Consider the following 18893-nt stretch of genomic DNA (forward strand, 5'->3'; position numbering starts at 1 on the left):
AATGTATATGTGTTACAGGAGGAGGTCCGAAAGTAAAAACTGTCAGGGTGACCTGACATCGGTATTGCATTACTTCGTTATAGGGCAGGTAACTCTAAAAGCAGGTAGTGTACAAATGTTTAAGAAGGCATAATAGAAATGCACAATAGAGAGTTTTACTTTGTCCGGTACTCCTGTAAACGCAGGCGGACTGCACGTTTTATCGTAGGGCGAAGACGTAAATGTGAGCGGTCTGCATGGTGCAGGCACCTGGTGGCACAGAGCTCCAGCAAACAAGCACAGCTAATATTGCCGTAACCAAGTATATTTTACTTTGCTGCTTACATATATAAACTTCATTTGACAGGAAGAAATTTTAAGGAGAGGTGGTCGGAGCGCCCCCAGTCCAGATCCCCACTAGCCTCTGCCACCTGCCAGACCTGGCTAATTAAAGTCGGAAGTAAATTTTCGGCAGAAGGGCACGCATTTGGGCTGGTTGGTTCATGATTACGAGCAGTAGACAGCGCTAAGCGGTGGAGTATATATGTGCTGACTGAAAGAATAAAGACACTTGGTTGTTAGTCAGCGCTGTCGTCTGTGGCCCTCACTTTGTCCTGTTGCTTAGTGCCGTTTACTGTTCGTAAATTTTCGGCAGCAACACAATCACGCCACTGCCGAAAATTTACACCAGGAGCGAAGTAGATTACACTTGGCTACTGCAGTATTAGCTCTGGGTTTGTCCGATTGAGTTCTGCGCCACCAGCTGGCTGCACCAAGCAGAACGTTCGCGCTTGCACCTCTGTTCATCCGGTCCAGTCCAGTCCGTTTGCGTTTACCGGAATACCGGAACCGCTAAAAATCTCTAATCTGAACGAAAATTGTACAGTGAACATAAGCTTAAATATTTCAGTGGGATATATCCACGCATCGAGAAATATAAAAAAAAAATTTAATGAAAAGGAAAATAAGCAAAATTTTCTTCTGTTCGCGAGGAAGCGGCATTGGAAATACGGATTAGTAAATTGTAACAATACGCAAATAAGTATACACGTTACACAAAACGCAGTAATATGTGCAGTTACAGAATTAACGCTATTTGTTTTCTTTTTTAATAGCTTCCATGGCTGTGAACCGTCCGATCGGAGCTGCCATGACGTCGGCGCCGGTAAATTCAATGGAGTGCCCTACAGAGGTCTGTGAAGCCTTCGAAAGCCCTCACAGCGCATGCGCCGTCGGCACTTTGACCCCTCCGTTCTCAGACATGGCCAGTACACAGGACTATAAGCCGACGCCCTCCTCGTCGCACTTCACGGTGTCCGATACCGGAACGCTGCGGGATAACCCGGCACAGGCAAACCTGGGCTGGTTCGTCGCGACCATCGGACAAGGCGAGTCATGGCTGTCACTGGCGTATAACCACAAATTTATTCCTGCACCGTGAAACCTCGCAATTTTTTTATTACCCTTACCAGGGGACGTCTTTTTAAAGTAAGTAGCTTTGTTTGGCTGTTTCGGCAGTTATCGTGGTGGTCACCGCCTATACAAAAGCGCCGACGCAAGCGTCACGTGCTCTGGCGCAGCCGAGTAGCCGGGCGGCGTCCGCGCTCGAGCGTTGAGGCGTATGAAAGTTTAGATGCCGTGGTGGAGCGCACAGAAATGACAGTCCTGTCCCACCGCCCTCTCCCCCGGTGGCGGCTGCTGGAGAGGAGGATGGCACTCGCCTTCCACGCTGGCGCTCGCGCCGCTGGAGTTCATACCCACATGACGAATCTGTTTACAGTCGAGTGCCTCTAACACTAATGCCTCTACAATGGAATGAGCTCCATAACGAATGAATAATCATGTTCAGCTTCTGTTGTGAGCTCTGCGGTCCGCCACCTTTACAACAACGTGACCTGTTAGGGAACCATTTCGGAGACTCTAAGCACTTCGTTATGAAACCGTTCAACTGTATATGTATAGCCACCTATACTACCTCTCCAGGTATGCTAACTAACGGCCTTGTCATTTACGAATTTACTCAGTTGAACGATTCACACGCTACCTAGATGTATCCTCGCCGCAGCAAATGTGCGCCTTAAAATGTATCATTCCATTAATAAAGTGAACAGCTTTCCAGAAGCGCTCGGCTATTCGCTAACGTTTACGATCATCATCGATGGGGATCCGCCGAACTAACACCCAACTTGCCGCCGGCACCAACTAGTCTAAATGTCGATTCTGTCAAGTTTAACTTTGGTTTGAGACCGGTCAGTACTCTGGAGCGATAGCCCAAGGATGACGACAATTACTGCTTGAAGTCAACAGATGTGAAGTCAAGGAATGTATAGGGGATATACTTGTAATTTTAATTGAAGTGTAGAACGAATAAGGTAAATGGGAATGAAATGACCTGAATTAGTGAGCCTAGCGCCTGTCCTGTTGCTCCTTGCGCCATTGTCCATGTCTGTTTGCGCTGTGTTCCTTCAGATCAGCTTAGGATGGAGGTCACGTGTGTACACCGAAAGTTAATCGCTCCTCTTCTCTAGCGGACTTTTGTTTCGGTGCTCGCCTTAGGCGAAGCAGATGATACGTATTTCGTGTCAGGTTAAGCAATAACGGTCCCCGCATCCCCTCCCCCTCCCTTTGGTTCCCATTCTCGTCGCCTTTCTTATGGTATCCCCCGACTGGTCGCCTCCAACTTCCTTATCAGGTTCGGGCAGATCCGGCGTTCCTCGTACTTGGAGGCTGAGGACAAGCACGCAAACCGAAAGTGTGATTCGCCCTCGGAGGAGGAGACGGCAGATGCAAAACGACATGACTGCAGAAAACGTCCGATATTTCCGTAGAGGAAGGAACAATATAGCAGGGAGCATTACGTCACGCAGCCAGTCTTGCCAAGCGAACGCTCCGTGAAGCCACAGTGGTGGCCTAGCACGTGACCTTTTGCGTAGAGATCAAGATTAAGAATCGATATTTGCTGAGGCGTTCCCAGTAGCTATGCTAGTAGTTTTTATTCGGTGCGCGCTTGTTCAGCTGCCCTGCCGTGGTTCTGCCTGTAGAGCGGGAACACTAAAACAAACCGCGCACTTTGAAGTGCGATCACATCTTTGGCCACCAGGTTTGGCTTCAGTCGCGTTGCGGTATGCTCCCTCCTATCTTTTTCCTTCCTCAATTGCTTTTTATTGCCAAAACTCCCGGTGCTGTCAGTAAATACAGTGGACGCTCAGATGGGACCAGCGTTCGTTGAGACGCCACCATGGAACGGCCCAAGTTACGGTTGACCGCCGTCAACAGCGGTGACGCTGTGTTGTGGTGACGTGGCGGGAAAGGGATCCCAATCTCGACGACTGCTTCGACGACAGGGCTCGGAGCATGGAAGAAGAAAAAGAAATCTGGTAGGAGGGAGCGTCACGCAGCAGTTTTGAAGCCTACTAATAAACCTATGAAGGAGTTTAGACCCTCGTGAAGTGATTGACAAGCGGTAGCTTCTAGTCGCCTACTTTAAGACGCCAAGAGTTTTGGCGCCATCTGTCGTAATGTATGGCCTCTGAAACCTGGCAGCGGACATGAACTTTTTCAGGGCGGCCGCCGTAAATTCTCGGACTTCATGTCCAGCTAATACACCCACTCTTGTTATGACTAATGAGCGACGAAATCGAGCAGGGATCTTGGAAACAGCGCCCACTTGTCACTAGTGCTTTGCTGTCAAAGCATTATGACTCGAATTTAAAGCAAATACAACTAACTGTTGTAAAAGATAAGACGAAAAGTGCAGAATGTCGACTTAATATATCAGAAGCGGGCGGCTGTAAGCTTGCGTAAATGTTAATCATGGACCAACCAATCTCTTGAATTCTCCGACAATTCCCTGTGGTCCTAATCGTTTCCGAGAGCTACCGCGCACGTGGAGGCCCCGGAGAGAAAGGCGGCGTCAAGGTTGGCTTGCCGAGGCTTCCTGAGTGGCGTTATGCGCCCTCATAGGGGTTCATTTTTTTGCTCTCTTTTTTTCTTCCATTGCTCTGAGTGCCGGAAAGCCCTCGACGCGGGAAGACAGCGATCGAAAGGAACCCCCGAACGCAATGCGCGCTCTCTTTTTCAACCAATGGAGGACAACGGTGCTGGCGACAGTGGTCTAGAGCGCTCGGAAGCGACCAGTCGAAGATGCCATTAGATAGCTTGCCGCGAAAGAAGTTAGAAACACACATACACGATAGAGAATAGTGGTAGTAACTCGCCAAGGAAGACGCTGTCTTCAAAATGAATGTACCGATCGGTGCTACTATTGCTCGCCACCTTCCATCCCTTTAATGCATAGTGCAATATATCAGGAGTGTCAAAGCGTAAAGAAGTGTGTGTGCGTGCGTGCGTGCGTGCGTGCGTGTGTGCGCGCGCGTGTGTGTGTGTGTGTGTGTGTGTGTGTGCGTGTGTGTGTGTGTGTGTGTGTGTGTGTGTGTGTGTGTGTTTGCGTGTGTGTGTGGGAAGTGTGGGAAGCCCGTCACGTGGTATATACACAGGGTAACAAAACTATCATGCTCCAAGATTAAAAAAAAATGCAAATGCCATGTAGCTGGACAGAACCAATGTAATGTTGCTTGCCATCGCTTGGAGATACTCATGTTATTTTTTTGCATTCCGCCTAATTACATAATTACTCTTAATTAATTAATCAACTTCCCAAATATTATAATTATCTGAATAGTGTCGATAAGAAAGCTGTAGAGCAACATGACAAACTCCCGATACAGCTTTCTGTTGCTGAATACGGGCTGCGTAAGTGTTTTTCCGAGCGTGAAAGAAGCCCGAGAATACACGTAATGTGCCTCGAGCGGCCAGTCGCGCGTTCAAATCATGGATTCGGGACCTGAAAGGTGCGGCGTAATGCTTTCGCATTTCTCTCACATTTACCACTAAATCACCACTGGATTTACTTCTTTTCTTTCTTTCTTCTTTTCCTTTTCTTTTCTTATCTGTTATTATTTTTTGTTTACAGAGACGGAGCTTTGTTTTTGTTTTCCTCCAGTTGCCGTTTTGATGTACTTGGCTATGCTGTGCAGGTGAGGATCCCGCTACAAGCTCATCCGCGGGGCAGTTGCCAATCATTGTCAAAACTGAAGAACCACAAGTGAAACTGAACACAAGCGTTGTGAGCAACAAAACCAACAGTAAAAGCTGCCTCGAAAATTTTGACCTGCTCAATGACGAGGCGCGTTCACTCACTGAAGGCAACGCGGAAATCTTTGAGGAGGTCACAGTGCACATCGAGAGGGCTTCCTGCAGCGTAATGACGTCACTGCAGTCTCCAATGACCAATATCGGAATGTCGTTTTCGACGTCCCTGTCACAGGCGGGCGCTAGCACCAAAGCGAACGTCCACGAAAGCTCTTCGGCGCTGAATGACGACAACGTTTTACCGTCCACATCTTCGTCTTCTTCTGCCAAGCCAAGTCGTATCGAGAAGTGCACAGTGCCAAGCGACCGTGAGACGGCGTCCGCATCTCCGTCGCCCGTAAGAACTAGTGGCAGAGCAAGGGCCCGCAAGAAGTCTGCACTGCAGTCCAGTGACAACGCGTCGCCTTCGACGTCGTCAGGCAAGACAGACGACGATGAAAAGTGTGCAGGGCCGAGTCGCCATGTTACGGCATCGTCACGCGTGGGCCACGGAACAAAAACAAGCGCCGCCAAGAAGCAGCGGATGAAAAAAGTGTCCAGTGACAACGAGTTTTCCCAAGCGTCTTCGCCGCCGTCGATGACGACGAACGCGAGCCACCCCGACGCAGCAACTACACCCAAGGGGGCCGGGACGAGTGCACGGAAGAGTGCTTGCCGCGAGAGTTCCGGCAAGAGGGTTGTGCGTAAGCCTCTTCGGTACGACGACGAGGGTGCTCCTCCTGCCAAGAAGGAAAAGGCCAAAGATGCCGGCCGCTCACCGGCATCGCTTCAAAAAACTTTGCCTGTCGCCGCTGATGACATCGACAGAGTGACTTGGTGCAAAGACTGCCGGAAGAGGCTCAACCCTTCAGAAGTTGTCTTCTTCAAAGTGAGACCATGGGTTACGCACAGTGTGCTCGTGGTGCTATTATAGATGTAGTTTTAGGCTGAGCATTTACGGTCCGCTCCGCTGAGACCGGTGTATCCTAAGAATCTGCACACAGCCCAGTGCGATACGTGCGCCCCCATTTAAAGCTGTGCAATATCCTCGGAGATCCATTGATCCTTTGCCTGGCTGTAGTTTACACTCTAAGAAATGTTTACACCCTTTGAGTCGTATCTTGCCACACAACAGTAAGCGTCATCTGTCTTGCTCGCATTTCATTTCTTTGACGCTGTGAGACCGGTACTTCTCAGTAACAAACGGCATGCGCGTTATCAGCATGACATAGCATTACCGACAGGAAAGTAGCGGGTGCGGCGTTTTCAAGAAAGGAAACGCAAGTAATGCAGGTGACGATTATTGTTGCGTGGCAGGTGTACATCCCAAAGGGTGTAAACTTTTTTAGAGTGTAGCAGTAATGGTCATTCGAAAGACAGTTGCACTCTGAGTTGTATATTTACCACACAACAATAATCGTCATCTGTCTTAATTGCCCACATGTCCTTTCTTTAACGCTGCGAGCCCGGCGCTTCCAAGTCACGAACGGCATGCGCGTTATCAGCATGTCGACAGAGCATTCTCGACAGGAAAGTAACGACCGCAGCGTTTTCAAGAAAGGAAATGCGAGCAAGACAGATGACGATTACCGCTGTGTGGAAAATATACGCCCCAAAGTGTGCAACTGTTTCTACACTCTTAAAACGGTTGCACTCTTTGGTGTGTATATTTGCCACACTATGGTAATCGTCATCTGCTTTGCGTTTCCCCTTTTGAAAACTCGGCGCTCGCTACTTTCCTGTCGATAATGCTGTGTCAAGCTGATAACGCGCAAGCCGTTCGTGACTAGGAAGTACCGGGCTCACAGTGTTAAAGAAAATGCGCGTAAGACAGATGGTTATTGTTTGGGGACAGACACAACCCAAAGGGTGTGAACTTTTTTCAGAGCGTGTAAGAGTCACGCTGACGCTTTGCTGTTCGAGGGTGTTCATATTTGTTCGCAGATGCATTGCCCGACTAGTTCGTTAGCTTGACGCGATTTTTATCCCCGAATAACGTAACCTTGGTCAGTAGTAACGTAGTGTCGTACTAGCGTCAATGAGATGAAAACCGTTTTTTTTTATTCGGTCTTGTAGGCTCGTCTCATTCCCTTTGCGAAAATTGTGTTCCGATGAAGTGCCGTCGCTTATGTTTTTATGCAGTGCTCTTCTGATATTACTTTGTTACGTGACCAAAAAGCGGTGCTGAAATACAAAGCTTACTGTCATGTTAGTTTCCCAACCGCAGTGGTCGCTGTGTTGAGCGCCGCTATTAGCGTCGTACAGGCGGCTTGTCGTAGACATAGAAACGTAGATTTGAAATGCGTGAGTACGATGTCTATAGCTATAACAAGTAGGCTCACGATAAGTGCATAGATGTTTCGTGGTTGCATTGAGGAGGTCATATGCTAGCACTCATGTTCCCGCGCCAAGCGATCAGATGTCCAAGCCGCACTGTCAGTCACGTTTTAAGTGGGAAGCGACGCAGCCAAAATAGTTCTCACACACACACCTACCGCCGATGGAGATGCATGTTGCATGTCTGCGAAACCAAGATCTTCCGTTTTCTGTAGTTAATGCTGCACTGAAAGACTGCACATTGGTTCCACAACGTCCTTGTGTGAACTGACGTCATGTAACTATTTCACAGAACGAACTGCAATATTTCCGCTTAGTTTCACGGCACGCGATGACAGTACATTTAAGCAGCACCGCGTCGGCTCCCACAAGCGAGAAAGGAGGAAAGGAGTAGGCTCTCTTATTACGTGTAGGTAATATAAGTATCATCATCATCAGCCTGGTTACGCCCACTGAAGGGCAAAGGCCTCTCCCATTCTTCTCCAACTACCCCGGTCATGTACTAAGTGTGGCCATGTTGTCCCCACAAACTTCTTAATCTCATCCGCCCACCTAACTTTCTGACGCCCCCTGCTACGCTTCCCTTCCCTTGGAATCCAGTCCGTAACCCTTAATGACCATCGGTTATCTTCCCTCCTCATTGCATGTCCTGCCCATGCCCATTTCTTTTTCTTGATTTCAACTAAGATGTCATTAACGCGGCTTTGTTCCCTCACCCAATCTGCTCTTTTCTTATCCCTTAACGTTACACCCATCAGTCTTCTTTCCATAGTTCGTTGCGTCGTCCTCAATTTAAGTAGAACCGTTTTCGTAAGCATCCATGTTTCTGCCTCGTACGTGAGTACTGGTAAGACACAATATAAGTATGCACAATGGAAATTGGTTGTTTTCAATCAACGCGTAAGTATTACTACGCGTTTTTTTGCAGCCGGCTAAACAGTTCCAGGTAGATAGGTTATGCGCCTCCCTAAGATTTAGTACAGTAGTGTATATGCATTGAACGAATGCGAAATAGAGTGAGCGCCGAATAGCCAAAAGCAAGTATTCAAGTGCCTTTATCAAAGCGTGGCACCCATACGCTACTGCACCCGCCTTGAGGGCGTAGTGGCTCTGGCGTTGCGCTGTTCAGTCGGAGGTTGCAGGATCAAACCCCCGCCGCGACGGCCATGATGGGGGCGAAACGCCAATACGTTCATGTACCGTGCATTTAGTGTACTTTAATAAAGACCCCAGGAGGTCAAAATTAATCCGGAGTTTCCGACTGCTGCGTGCCTCATAATCGTATCGTAGTTTTGGCGCGTACAACCTCAGGATTTAATAATTATATGCTACTTTTACGCATATGAACGCCGCAGTTTATTTGCCGTTCTTTGATTAACCACGAAACACACACAACGGTTGAATAATTAACAGCTCTGGCTCGTCTTTCTTGACTCTGACAGGGTGACCCTGAAGGCGCTGTGGAAGAGTTCGTCGCCATCATCGACCCTCGGCTCACGTCGTCGCTTTGCAACCAGGACGTGCTCACGGAGCAACCTCAATTTAAAATCACGCTGTTCACTGTGTATGACCAGCATGGTCACGTGTGCCCCTTCGACAGTGGCCTAATCGAGGCCGACGTGACCATCTACCTTAGCGGTCACGTGAAAAGCATCTGCGCCGAAGACCCCGGAGTCGAGGACAGTGTGGTTGTCGCGAGGGCTGGTCCCATCGTGTCTTGGTGGACCACGGGCTACGACGGTGGCGCCAATGTCGTGCTCGGCCTGACAACGGAGTATGCCGAGTACGTGCTCATGACACCCAGCGCTCAGTACGAGCCGTACGTGAAGCGCATGCAAGAGAAGACCTACTTGATGAGAGGCGTCCTGGAGAAGCTCATCGAGTGCGGTGGCAACGCGAGCTTCGACGACGTTATGCACCACCTCGAGTCCCTGGTCGACCTGCCGAGCGACGTGGGTCCTTTCTCGATGGAGACGTTGCATCGGCACTCGCAGTTCGTGGTGGATCACGTTCAGGCTTACGATGCTGCGGGTGACGCCGCCTACAAGGACACACCGCTGCTAGAGAGCGCCTTCATCTGCGAGCTTATGCGTGTCACTGGAGCTTTCATAAGGCACACGCCCAAAGGACGAACGCTGCCGTCAGTGGTGCGAAAGGAAATCAAGAAGCTCGAGCCGAAAGAGGAATTTGTCATGCCCGCGGTGCGCATGACACTGGGAAAACTCCGCAAGGCTACTCACAGTTCTGCAAAGAAATCGGGGCTCCTGAGGAAGTACAGGTGTGGCCTGTGCGAAGCCTGCCTGGCACCCGAATGCAAGTTGTGTGTTTTTTGCCGCAACATGAAGAAGTACGGTGGACCCGGCACGTTCAAGCAGTGCTGCATTCGGAGGCGATGCCAGCAGAGGCATCTCCCGGACAGTGTCGACTGCGCGGGCACCGACTCCATGGACCACGAAATCTCGAGGCTACCCGATGAACCCTTCGCGCGGAGGGAATTCTTTAAACGCTACGGCATTGACTGTGCCTGGACTGGAGATTTGTTGGAGACGACTGCGGGCAAGACTTTTTACTCGTCCTGTCGTATTGGAAGTGATCTGAGCCTGTCCGTCGGAGACGACGTGATTGTGCTTTCATCTCTGTACGACACTAAGCGTAACATTGGCCGTGTCACGCAGCTTTACGCCGACAGCGAGAGAAAGAAGTTCGCCCACGTCATTTGGTTCAGACGCTACGAAGATACCGTTCTGGGCAGCTCCTTTGTTGATGTCAGTGACGAACTCTTTTCGACAACGGAATGTGACGCGGTGCCCTTGGAAGCTATTGGGAACGTTTGCTGCGTTGTTTTCCGGGGCACAGACGTTGCCGACGACGACGTTTCGGAGCTTAAAGAACACAAGTTCTTCTACAGATTCCTGTGCCATGCGACGACGTGCACTTTCACTGCAGCGGACGCCGAAGGCCCTAGTTGCACATGCTCCCAGCAAGGAAAGTGCGCAAAGATGTTCGCAAATGTTTCGAATAAAGGTGGCTGCTTCTTCGTGAAGCCTGGTGCCATCCGCATGCCCCTGAACTCGAAGCTAAAGGACGCAACCCCGGAAGATGCGTCTGTGCAGGGACTGTCCGGGGACGAGTTTACAGAAAGGTACAGGAAGATTCTGTATCCTCCAGAGAAAGAGGAGTGCAGCTCACCGGACCCGTATCGAATTTGCTTTGTTTTGCCTGACCAGTCAGGCGGGAAGAAGCGGCGGTGCATGATGGACTCACCTCTAATCGTTCAGCCCTTCTACAGAGATTACGAAGTCCACAAAGGTTCCAGAGACAAGCTTCGTCTTTACCTCTCGCCAACATCTTTCCCTATCGCTCATACGGACATTGTTGCGCCATGTGAAGTGGTATACAGCGTTGGTGGCACTATGGGCAGCTGTTTCGACACTGTGCGGCCTCCGTTCTACTTTTCGCTGAGCTATGACGCGGAACAAGACACATATACGGAGCCAGATAACGAGGCGAAGCAGATTGGTCTCCATCTTGTTTCTAGCTCCCGTACGTCTGGAGTTCTGCTCAAAAGCGTCGACGTATACTGCGGTTGCGGGGGCTTGTCTCTGGGTCTGGCGCTGTCTGGCGTCGTGGAAGCTGTGCTCGCGCTCAGTGATAACGAGCACCACTTGGAGACATTTTCCTTGAATTTTCCGCTCGCGGCCACACCTCTTTCGCCTCCTTCAAAGGTACTTCAAGATCTTCATGCGGGCAAGGTGACTGATCGGCTGGCAAGCATCAAGAGAGGTGCGATCGGACTGGTCTGCGGGAGTCCATCGTTCGAGTCATGGAAGAACAGCGACGGACAGGGTCCAACGAGCTCCCAGCTGGTCACCTTCCTGGGTTTCTGCGAGTTCTTTGACCCATTGTACGTCGTTCTCGTGGCTGAGAGACGTGCAGTCAAGTATCACAACGGGTCAGGGCTTGCCCTGGCACTCAAGTGCCTGCTGGACCTTGGGTACCAGACGTCCTGCAGCATACTCCAGGACGGCTGCTATGGTATGCCGCAGAGACATCGACGCCTCGTGATCTTTGGCGCCAAGCGCGGACTCGCGAAGTTGCCCGCTTTTCCAGCGGCCACGCACGCCTTCGATGTCCCGGAAAGGCACTTGTCATTCGCTGTTGACGGCCGCGCTTACGCGAGCCCTCTGGCGGCCACGTCGGCTGCGCCGTACCCGAGGACCACATTGAGGGACGCCATCGGCGATCTCAGCAGTCGCAATCGAGCGGGGTCGGTGACGGACTTTTGCCGGTTCCTCAAGAGAAGTTTCGAACCGAGTGACACCGATTGGGTCAAGAAGATGACTCCTATTACCCAGGCGAGGATAGCGCTCATTCCCAAGGCTCCCGGTTCGGACTGGCGCGACTTGCCCAACCGGGAGGTCCAGCTGAGCGATGGCACCACCGCATACCGCCTCATCTACACCCACAAATGCTGGGCGAGCCCGTACGGGCACCAGCGAGGCGTGTGCTCGTGCGCCGAGGATGACCGGGCTCAGTGCGACCCCATGTACCGCCAGGAGAACACGCTCATTCCTTGGAGCCTCGTGCACACGGGCCACCGCAGCGGCCAGTGGAGTGGCGTCTACGGTCGGCTGCAATGGGACGGCTACCTGCACGGCGTCGTCGCGAACCCCGAACCGCTGAGCAAGCAGGGACCGGTCATACACCCCGAAGAGGACAGGGTGCTCAGCGTGCGCGAGTGCGCTAGGGTTCAAGGGTACCCCGATGACTTCGTGTTCGTGGGCCCGACTCTGGAGATGTACAAGATGATAGCGAGAAGCGTGGCTCCTCTCCTAGCGCTCGCTCTTGGCACAGAGATAGCCAAAGTGTTGCCCTGAGGACTTCATCCGGCCGATGCGAATGTTGACAACGACTAAACGGACTCTTGAGTTGCGCTCCTCACCCTTGCCGGGTGTTTGCGTTGAAGGACGTTATGATGACTGTGCTGCTGACATTTTGCTGCAGCAGTTGGTGACAACAGCCGACATGGCTCTTCTGCAGGTTCTTCCAATTGGCAAGGAATGACTTACTTGCTGCGACTATAAGGCTGTTTCTCATTCCATCGTGGATTATTTTTCTAGCAGTTCTTAGTGTAGAACACTACAAGAAGTTCCCATGTATTCAGAGCTATTTGGATGTCTGTATTTTCTTGGGAACTTTGGCTGGCAGAGTTCTAGACAGGTACCGTCACTGCCGTTCTTCGACTAGGACATGTGCTTGGAAAGGGCTGTTTAGGCTCTTAAGTTAGAGCACCTCGAGTCGTTGTTCGCAGTGTTAAGGCTACTGCAGTGGTGATGTCGCATGTTTCGCGAACGTCTCTGTGACACTGCATTTTGGATAATGACGTAAACAGTCGGAACTTAAGCGAATCTCATCTGATGGGTCACTCGCCGTCATTTCACTGCCGCTTGGCAAAGTGCCAATTGGCTGAATTTGTAAAGCATTCTCGTACTACTGCCAACCTTAACTATACACAAATAGCGTTTTTGTTAGCGCTGTGTGGTTTTGAGAACTGTCCTTGAGGTCAAAGCTATTCTGGTGGCTTTCCACTGTGGGGACGTTTGCTATAATGTGCGGTATGATCTTAGTTAGTCTGCTGTCCTTGCTGAGTCGGACGCTTAGAAAATACATAGCGAAAGTTCCGTCGATACAAAGCCGGCTGTTTCTGACCGTTACGAACGTTGACACTTCGACTAGCATTCTTGGCGCTCTACTGTGGACCAATATAGATCCGTTCATTTCCGAATGATTAGATGACATTGCATATCAGAAAAACTTCACGCCATCATATTACCGTCATGCTGGGGCCTGCACGTAACAAAGCGGTCGTGAGCGTTCTGCAGTTTAAAGCCTTTCTCACACTGCTTCTAACACTGAGCGTTCTCTACGTTTCTTAGCGTTAACAAGCGAGCCAGCATGTTTTCATCACTTTGTACTTCGCAGGGAATAATCACACTTGATAAAATTGGCTCTTATGTCGTTACAGATATTTATTTGTTTTGCGTGCAGCTAACACGTAGAACACGTGAACACGCCTGTAACAGTCTCTACGTCGTCTCTCTCCAAATCCTTTCCTGAAGCAACGCCCAAGTTGGGCCGGTCGGGGTTATGCGTTGAGGTTATATGAAAGCTTCCTTCTGTGGGCAGCCGAACGCATATCTGTGGAAGGCTTGGCGAGTAGTTAACGCCTTATATCTTCAATTTATCTCGCGTATGTTCATCTGCGAACAGCGTTAGCAAGTAGTTAACGCCCTATATATTCAGTTTATTTCGCGTATGTTCGTCCGTGTTGAGATTTAAATGTTTACTGTTTGTACACGTTATATGCGCCGCTTCCCTGTTCGTGTATCACACAAGCTAGCTGTTCTTTTTTGTGTTAATTCCTTACCTCATAACCCAAGGAGATGCAATGTAAATGTAGCAGTTTTATTGCTGTTCTTGTTCCTTGCTGTGTTCCTGACATATCTTAATGTGATATATTTGTTGTTTACCGTCGTTTGCAGCAGTTCTGACAAGATCTTAGCAGTTGTGATATTTTTTTTTATTTACTTAACAGATGTCGGCGCAGCAGACAGGGCAACACGCCCAATGATACGTTTATCATTTGGCGCTCATTTTATTAAGCAGTCATCAGAAGTGCGCGAAAACAAAAATAGCTAAATCGTGGAATTTCTTTCGCGACGTACTCCAAGTCGGTCTATTACCAACGGTTAATGTCTGTTACGAATTGGGCCGCAAAATTTTAGCCGGAAAGGTTATGCAAAGTATCGACAGAGCTGACCGTAGGCATTGCTGAACATGAGAAAGTTGCCATAATATGCCGAAATTTTGTGCTTCAAGAATTTGATTAGGTTCAGATCGATAGGATTAGGTTCTGCTAGGCCATGAAGCCAATCATTGAGTGTGATGCTGGTTTTCTTTTGCTTTGATATGTATGTCTCATACTAGTGCGTATGCTTATGTTATGAATCGTCATTGTTAGTTCTCCTAACGGTATACCACGGGCAACAGTCCAGTTGTCGGCTATCCAGCCATGTAGCAGCATGGTCCATGAGACATCCTGTGTAGCATTCGCAACGGCATTAATGGTTCCGTTTGTCGACGTTGGAGAATTGTCTAGATCAGCTGTATTTACGACCTGCGTCTTTTTGCGACTGCCGTACAGTTTAAGATTGTTGATATCGTTACTAATCTGTTTTCTCACTATATGATGTCTACGTTGTACCTGGTTAGTGGGTAGATTACATAGATTAAATTGAACCCAATTTTATTTCCTTCCCTAATAAAGAGGAGCCAAAACTAAGATATGTTCCGGCTAAAATAAAGAATAAAATAATATAAATAGAAAATAAATTAAAATTGAGTCCGACAAAGCAATAAAAGATCTTTTCTTTCGTTTTAGTTTGTTGCCCGTGAAATGTAATTAGGAAATGAAACCTCGCATTTAACGGTATTTATTTCACTGCGGCTCCACAAGTAAGACTAGTCATGTTTATGCCGTAATGCTTGTGGAATATTTAACGATTTCCTGTCGACCAAGTGTGTCGGGAGTTTTTGTATTGACGTGTGCTTTTCATGAATAAAGTTTATTTTGAAGTTTAATTTCGCATCCTCTGGGTATTTCGTATCACGATCTCTGCACTTTATTTTTTTTAAGTATGAGTAAGCAGATGACTGAAAGTTCCCAGCACCAGTGCTATAACATTTGCAGAAAAGATATCGAAGTCATTGTTATCGAAGCAGCAGTGAAGATATGCAGGGTGTTTCAGCAAACTTTAGCCAGAGCTTAAAGATATATCCCGATGCACTCTAAGGCGACGCGACCAAATGCATGTTGTTCACTTTTGTATTTAGTCTGTCACGCTATCTTTTTGTCTTTTGCGTAATTACATAATTAGTCAATATTAACCAACTTGTGAAGCAGTGAAGCTAGGAAAGAAATTCCGCTTAGAAAGTTTTGGAGCGCTGTGCAAAACGTCCTATTCGTCAGTTTCTGTCTTTCTATCTATTTAGTATTAGTGTTTTTCCGCTTACTGCAGATGCCTGCGAAATAAATTTTTAAAAATACCACGTGACATGCCCGCTTGTGCGTCGTGATTGCAGCGCTCCCAAACTTTTCTCGCACAAACGAACATAGCATCCATCAGGGTGTACTGCCGCTTAAAAGGCGGCAGGGCAGTGACGCAGGCGTTGGCTGTGCCGTTTACGCCACCGATGTGCTTCTCTCGCGGCGGTTCTGATAGCGATAAGCAGGCACACCCGGCTAAATGACACACTGTAAATAAAGTTTTGCCATACAACAGTAATCGTCATCTGTCTTGTTTGAATTTCCTTTCTTTAACCCTGCGAGCCCAGTACTTTCAAGTCACGAACGGCATGGGCGTTAAGCGTGACAGGGCATTCCCGACAGGAAAGTAACGAGCGCAGCGTTTTCAAGAAAGGAAATGCAGGCAAGAGTTAGGACAAAGGTGATGTATATACAGGGTGTCCCAACTATCATGCACCAAGATTTTAAAATATGCAAATGCCGCGTAGCTGGACAGAACCAAGGTAATGTTGTTTGTCATCGCTTGGATATAGAGTATATTTTGCATTTCGCTTAATTCCAATAATTAGTCCATTAATTAACTTCTGAAATGTTATAATTAGATGAAAAGTCAATGAAAAAATTGCAGAGCAACATGAAAATACTGCCAATGCAGCTTTATGTTGCTCAATACGTATTACATAAAGGTTTTCTTTTTTTCCGAGCGTGAAAGAAGCCCGCGAATACACGCAAAATTGCAGCGCGGCTGGCCGCTCGAGGCACTTTACATCCATTCGTGGGCTTCTCTCAAGCTCGGAAAACACTCTTATGTAGCACGTATTAACCAACAGAAAGTTGTATAGGGAGTTTTTATGTTTCTCTACAATTTCTTAATTGACACTGTTCATCCAATTATAATGTTTGATAAGTTAATTAAGACTAGTCATGTAATTACGCAGGATTTTAAAAAATAATTTGGGTATCTCCAAGCGATGGCAAACAACATTACCTTAGTTGTGTCCAGCTACGTGGCATTTGCATGTATTTAAATGTTGGTGCATGACAGTTGGGATACCTTGTATATACACCTTTGATTCCAAATCTCACACTCACATACTTACAAATCTCAGGACGCCTAAGCACTGCTGATGAATTGGGAAAGCGAAAGAATTAATGCACAATTGAGCGGCGCTGATCTGCCGTTCGAGTTATGAACACCTCGTAGGCAAGCACGCCCGTTGCTACGCTTGGCCAGCGCCTGCTAGATAGCACAAGGCCGGTTCACTTCGATCCCTGACGTCATGCTACCTTGCCCGACTGCCATAGAATCTAACGGGGACGCTCCCGCCCGGACTACCACGACGTGAACAGACCATGCTTTACCGTCTGTGGCTAGGCGTTGCCTTTACAAACGCCTATGCTTTCCTCATAGGAATGGCCAACAGCCCCACGTGCGACACATGTAACATCGACGAGACGCTCGCACACATTATCTGTGTCTGCCCGCGATACAGTGCTGAGAGACAAGTGATGTGCAGAGTACTGGACCAGTTGGACAATCGCCCACTTTCAGAACTGAAAGCTTTAGGCCAATGCTCCGAAAGAACATCCGCGTTGAAGGCCTTACTCGCGCTATTAAGGTTCTTGCGGTCTACGGGGCTTCACGACAGACTCTAAGAATGCCGCCCCTTACCGCTCTGTAGTGTACGCGCTTTGTTCGTGCTTGTCTCCCTTTCTTTCGATCTCCCCCTTCCACTCTGTTTCTCTTTTTATCCCTCTTAACTCTTCCCCCTGCGCAGGGTAGCCAACCGGAACTACCTCTGGTTAACCTCCCTGCCTTTCTCTGCATTATTTTCTCTCTCTCTCTCTCTCCCAAGTAAGCCGCGGTGATTTTGACGCCGACGCTTTCGTCACGCTGTGCTTGGCAGTGGAGATTTCGGTCCAAGCGGCACGATGTCATAAAGCAGAGTGCACACGCCTGGTATATCTAGGAAGGCGCTGGTTTAGCCCAGTGGGTAAGACACTCGGCTTCTGAGCGTCGGGTCGCAGGCTTGAAACTCACTAGCGCCAGCGTTTTTCCTTTAGAATTTAGTATGCTTCTTCATACATTAGTTTCTTTATGGCCATTACCGAGGTCAAGTTAGAACGCAAGTGATAGCTTGCGCGGAAAAGAAGCACGCGGATAAGACAGACCTCCAGGAGCGAGGGTGACGTGAGTCGGGGCTTTGCCCTCTGCCCTCAAGCAACACCTGGCGGTGTATTCGCGCTTTCGGCGCTACTATCGCCTTCGCGTGACATAGTACTCAACCAGCCGATCAGCTCATCCGGTTTTGCTTAACCAGCAAATCAGCGCGCGCCTGATGGCCGAGGCGATAGTATGGTGGCGATAGTGTCGCCGAGAGGGAACGCCCCAGCATACATCCCCTGTTCGCCAGCGCGGCAGCAGGTGTTCCCTTTCGCCCGCTCTGTTCCTTCGAGGCGCCCAGGTGACGTGGCGTCGTAGCCAATGGGAATTTGAGCGCCGTTCAGGTGCTCTCTCTCTCTCTCTCTCTTTATATATATATATATATATATATATATATATATATATATATATATATATATATATATATATATATATACGTGTGTGTGTGTGTGTGTGTGTGTGTGTGTGTGTGTGTGTGTGTGTGTGTGTGTGTGTGTGTGTGTGTGTGTGTGTTACACTAACAGCAAAGACGGAAGAAGAAGAGCGCGAAGTGCGCTTGTTTTTGGAGCGGCTCGGTGTCGGCGCGGCAACCCATCTCCCCTTTTCATCAATTCACCTTTAAATAAATGCACACCATCGTAACAGTTTATATATGGTTCTTATTAAAAAGAAGCCTTTGAGAAGCTTTCAGCTGGTTGTCATTTTCACAAACGTTTTGTTCTCTTCGGCGTATGGTTTGTCCTCATTTAAGCCACGAGGAGGTCGCTATTCTACTGCTCGTGGTCGTTTTTTGCCAATGTTCCGGCTTGCGTTCAAGTGGTCCACAGTGGTCGAACAAACGATGTCTACACTAAAGCCGACGTTTCGACAAAGGGATTCGTCTTCATCACGACGTAATCGCATCTCTCTCTCTCTAAACTTTGGGTCCACGCGCGGACATCCATTGTTCGACCGGCGAGGATCACTTTACCTCCACCTTCTGTGAACCTGTGCGGCGTTTGGTTTTTTTTGGGGTTCAAGTCGCTCCTACAGAAGCGGCTGTATACAATCGGCAGAATCTACAATCCGATGGCGTTTCAACGGTGGCGTTTACTACATTCCTTTGGCGCTGGTATACAGAGAGGCTTACGAACTTGCAATTTAGAGGCACTTAATGGAACCACAGTGGGTCGCGATTAATCCGGAGCACCGACTACT

The 18893-nt window shown here is 48.8% G+C and overlaps 2 protein-coding genes across 2 annotated transcripts in view; one reads left to right on the forward strand and one right to left on the reverse strand.

Moving 5' to 3' along the window:
* The window catches only part of LOC126527084 (uncharacterized), a 164980-nt gene that overhangs the window by 84242 nt on the left and 61845 nt on the right, over positions 1–18893 (reverse strand). The window lies entirely within an intron of this gene.
* LOC126527083 (DNA (cytosine-5)-methyltransferase 1-like) lies at positions 4471–15085 on the forward strand. Its single transcript, XM_050174800.3, has 2 exons — positions 4471–5998; positions 8889–15085. The coding sequence occupies exons 1-2, from the start codon at positions 5243–5245 to the stop codon at positions 12321–12323; spliced, it is 4191 nt and encodes a 1396-aa protein (XP_050030757.1). The 5' UTR covers positions 4471–5242; the 3' UTR covers positions 12324–15085.

Source organism: Dermacentor andersoni, chromosome 9 (genome assembly GCF_023375885.2).
Source record: "Dermacentor andersoni chromosome 9, qqDerAnde1_hic_scaffold, whole genome shotgun sequence".
Taxonomy (NCBI): Eukaryota; Metazoa; Arthropoda; class Arachnida; order Ixodida; family Ixodidae; genus Dermacentor; species Dermacentor andersoni.

What these genes read in the sequence shown, in the direction of transcription:
- LOC126527083 (XM_050174800.3), top strand. Translation starts at nt 5,243, where the DNA reads ATGACGTCACTGCAGTCTCCAATGACCAATATCGGAATGTCGTTTTCG. An exon ending in CAGAAGTTGTCTTCTTCAAA is followed by an intron (nt 5,999 to 8,888) that starts GTGAGACCATGG and finishes TGACTCTGACAG; the next exon opens with GGTGACCCTGAAGGCGCTGT.